Source organism: Sinocyclocheilus grahami, unplaced genomic scaffold (assembly GCF_001515645.1).
Source record: "Sinocyclocheilus grahami isolate Dianchi unplaced genomic scaffold, SAMN03320097.WGS_v1.1 scaffold1034.1, whole genome shotgun sequence".
Lineage (NCBI taxonomy): Eukaryota > Metazoa > Chordata > Actinopteri > Cypriniformes > Cyprinidae > Sinocyclocheilus > Sinocyclocheilus grahami.
Window position 1 is genome coordinate 202,593 of NW_015506213.1, and position 3,792 is coordinate 206,384.

The 3,792-nt window shown below is 39.5% G+C and overlaps 2 protein-coding genes across 2 annotated transcripts in view; one reads left to right on the forward strand and one right to left on the reverse strand.

The window, feature by feature from the left end:
- Positions 1–858, reverse strand: part of lgi1a (leucine-rich, glioma inactivated 1a) — a 9,008-nt gene extending 8,150 nt beyond the window's left edge. Inside the window, exons 1-2 of the mRNA XM_016251210.1 lie at positions 247–858; positions 53–124 (exon numbers count right to left, since the gene is read on the reverse strand). Coding sequence (XP_016106696.1) covers positions 53–124; positions 247–422 — 248 coding nt within the window. The 5' untranslated portion in view covers positions 423–858. The remainder of the gene's footprint in view (positions 1–52; positions 125–246) is intronic.
- The window catches only part of LOC107565914 (EGF containing fibulin extracellular matrix protein 1), a 38,333-nt gene extending 34,785 nt beyond the window's left edge, over positions 1–3,548 (forward strand). Inside the window, exon 12 of the transcript XR_001606445.1 lies at positions 3,536–3,548. The gene's annotated coding sequence lies outside the window, so the exon portion shown is untranslated. The remainder of the gene's footprint in view (positions 1–3,535) is intronic.
- Positions 3,549–3,792: the final 244 nt, after the last annotated feature.

The following is a 3,792-nucleotide window of genomic DNA, read 5'->3' on the forward strand; positions in this document are numbered from 1 at the left end:
GTGTGTGTGTGTGTGTGTGTTTGAGTCATGTAATGATGCTGATGAGTCTTACAGAAGATGGAGGGCTGGCGTGTGAATGAAACTCTCTTTAGGGATTTCATTAAAGCCGGACTTGACGAATGATCTGTAAAATAAAAATAATAATAATAATAAATAGATAAAAAGATATTTCAACCAGCCTCTGAACACAAACTGAAGCTGCCCGATGCTCGGTATTGCTATTGCTCGTGACTGCTGCTGGCTTACAGTGAGATGACATCAGGTGGGAAGCTCCTCGGTATTGATCCGGTGCTGGCACACAGGGCGTTATCTTTGCTGCAGGTGCATGAAGCGGGGCAGCGCGCGTGTCTCCTGCGGCTGCCGTGCAGAGCCAGCATCAGCGAGAACAAGCAGCAGAAGAACACGGTCCTCCTGAGACCCATCTTCAGCTTCAGCGATACAGTCCCGACGAGTGCGCTGCCGCGAGCCACGAGCTCATACCGGAAACAAATCAACCAAATGATAATGTATGGCTATTGTTGTCCAGATCTGTGTGAACCGCACGAGCAGGTAGAATCCATAGAAATGCATTCAGCGCAGAGAAGCACAGTGTGAGAGTGGGCGGGGCTTAGCCGATACACTTGTCTCAAATGGGTCAGATGCGACGGATTTACACAATTTTCCGATTTTCGTTTCTTCACTGTGTACCTTCAATTGCATTGCCTATTAAAATGTGTCCGTGACATCAAATGTTTTTTCATGGCTGCTGAAGCAGCACGCGCCCAGAGTCACATGGGTCCTGTTACTTTCCTCAGAGCTGGGCACACTGAACCAGTGACAGGCTTCTGATTACTGGCGAAAGTCTTTTATTTAATAATTAAATAGAGGTTTGCGACGACTATTTCCCTTTGTTTGTCAGGGGATGCTCCTCAAATTGCTAGTTTAAGCGTTTTACGTTTTAATCTACTGTTTGTACTCGCAGAAATGCCAGATTTGAATGTGAATCTGTGAAGGAGCTGCTTCGTGAGCATCACAGCGCCACCGCGTGTCTGTAAGATGTCATCAACAGTTAGTAACATGCTGGAGGCCACAGAAAACAATGCAGCGAGTGGCTCTCGCTTTGGTCAGATCATCCCTGCTTGACCAAAGCAAGCATCACAAGAGTATCCCTTACAAAGAAGAAGTTTATTCAAGTGTGCTATTAGTATACTTCTTATAAACTAAAAAATAGGAAAGTATACTTTCAGTCTAATTTGATGTACTTCTCAGAAATATACTTAAAATTACATTTAAGTATACTTGACTTGTACTTAGGAAAAGTCTAAATATATTTGAGCTATACTTGTGCTTGTATGCACAGAATGTTGTCATTGTTATACGGTAGAGGCGCTAGTACACATCTTCTGTACAGAATTTCCAAAACACAAGAGAAGAAGAAACCGAAACAACAGACGCTTCCACATGTATTCTAACACCATCATCAGACATAAAACAGCATCAAAACTGTGCAACGGTATGGAATAAAATGTCGAGCAATGAAGAGGTAATAATGACTGTCAAGCTTTGAGGTGTTGATCGACTCATTTTGATTATCATTCTGAATCCAATTCATACTCTTTTTTCAGCTTTTTGTACAAAATCTTGTTAATTTCTTTAATTTTTAAATGTTTTATTTATAAAACTTACCCACATTCAAGTGTTTGAAAAAAGAAAGCATGAAGCTAGAATAAAATGTTTTTGTTTACAAGCAGATACTCTGTTCTTCTGATGTTTTGTATCTTCAGATATTCATAACAAAATATATACAAATTAATACCTAAATAGAGATGTAGTTGTATACTTAAAGTATGATGTAAAGTTCACTTAAAGAAAACTTACGAGTATACTTGCGGTATAAAACTACTAAACTAGTAGTTTACTGAGACTATACTTCAAAGTGTACTAAAATGCTACAAGTATTTAATTAGTAAACTATCAGTGTACCTATAAGTTCACTTTTTTTAGTAGCGCTGGGCGGTATACCAGTTCATACCGAATACCGGTGTTTATTTTTGTTATGATAGTAATTTTTAAAATACCGCAATACCGGTGTATGTCGCTTAAACAACATTCGGAACGCGACACTGTTTGAAAGAAGTCTCTTTTCACTGTTGCACTGTGGTGAGGGAACAGCTGTATGTGTTACTAAGCGTGAAAGCTCAGAAACTGAAGCTGTAGAACTAATAGAACGTGATGACACAGAAGAACTCATCCACAATATCCACACTGACCTCCACAAATATCCAGCGCCGCTGCCATCAGCTCCCGCGTCTCACACACACCAGCGACTTTAGCACCTCTCTCGGCGTGTGTTCTGTGCAGTGAGCAGCAGAGAAGCACCGCAGCCGACTCCTCAATAAATGAGTACAGCACAGCGTTTCCTAGCACCTGTCGCTAACTGATTGTTTGGAATTATAAATATGAGCGTAGTTCGTCTGTTAATATCACATGCACTTGTTTGTTTGTAGTTGCTTTTAGTTTGTTACTCAGACGCAGGCAGTGCGCTGCATGAGACAAAAAAGTGATCTAGCCAGAACAACACATAGCCGCTCTTTAGTGTAGATGCATGCTGATTTTATCAGACGATGCCGTGATTATAAATGAGAGTGACTCCTGGTTAACATGTATTAAAAGGGGTCGTGTTTAGTCACTATTTAGTGTGGTATTTTTTGACAATATTCACTCGTCATGACAGTAAAATAGAGTCAATATACTGCAGTATTTCCTCTCAATCAGTAGAAAATACGTGATATACATTTTTGGTCATACTGCCCACCACTATCTCATAGTATATTACAGAGCTGCCAACTCTCACGCATTCAGCATGAGACTCATGCAATTTACACTTTTCTCACGGTCTCACTCCACACATCCATTTTCTGCACCAATTAAAAGCACCCTCAGTTAACACTATAATAATAGGATACTGGCGAAACAGATTTGGTAAAGGCCCCGGTGCGCATTTGGGTTTGCAATCTGGAAATTGCCAAAAGCTTTTATTTACAACATGTTTTCATAGCGCTGAACAATTAATGTAGCCAATCACAGACATATCTGTTGATTTCGTGAACACCAGTGATTGGCCATTGCGTTCACTCACCTCTAAATGCTGGAATGCACACTTACAAATCCTCTCACTATAACATGACATAAGAGGTTTATTGATTATAAAGGAACTTTATAATCACTCACTTAAGTTCATAGCGCTCGCACGATGTTCTGTTAATAAAATCTTTACACTGCACAATGAATCTCTTATTTACATCATATCTACACTTTGTTATATAGAGAGGATTCAGCACTTGAAGAGTTCATTTGCAAAAACGGATAACTCCGTTTTTAACCATTTTCAAAAATCATGTTTTTTTCATTGTGCATTCCAATTAATCTCAATCAAACTGCAGTTGGGTTATTTTGATTAGGTTAAAAAAATAACAAAAAATACAGCTAACTAACAATAAAACATGATAACATAAAAAAAAAACATGATTTTTGAAAATGTAAAAAAAATACGGAGTTATCTGTTTTTGCAAATAAACTCTTCACTTGACAAAAACTCAGCATTTTAAGAGGTGACTGGATTCTAACTTAAACACTTCTGGTCATTGCGATTAACCCTCGTTCCCTGAAGGAGGGAACGGAGACGTCACGTCGGTAATGACCGATGAATTGGGATCTTGCTTAGAGAGACCAATCCACTTTGAGTGTAAACTAAACGAGCCAATGCACATTGACATGCGATGATTGCATCCAGCTGCCGCTGATCACAGTGCG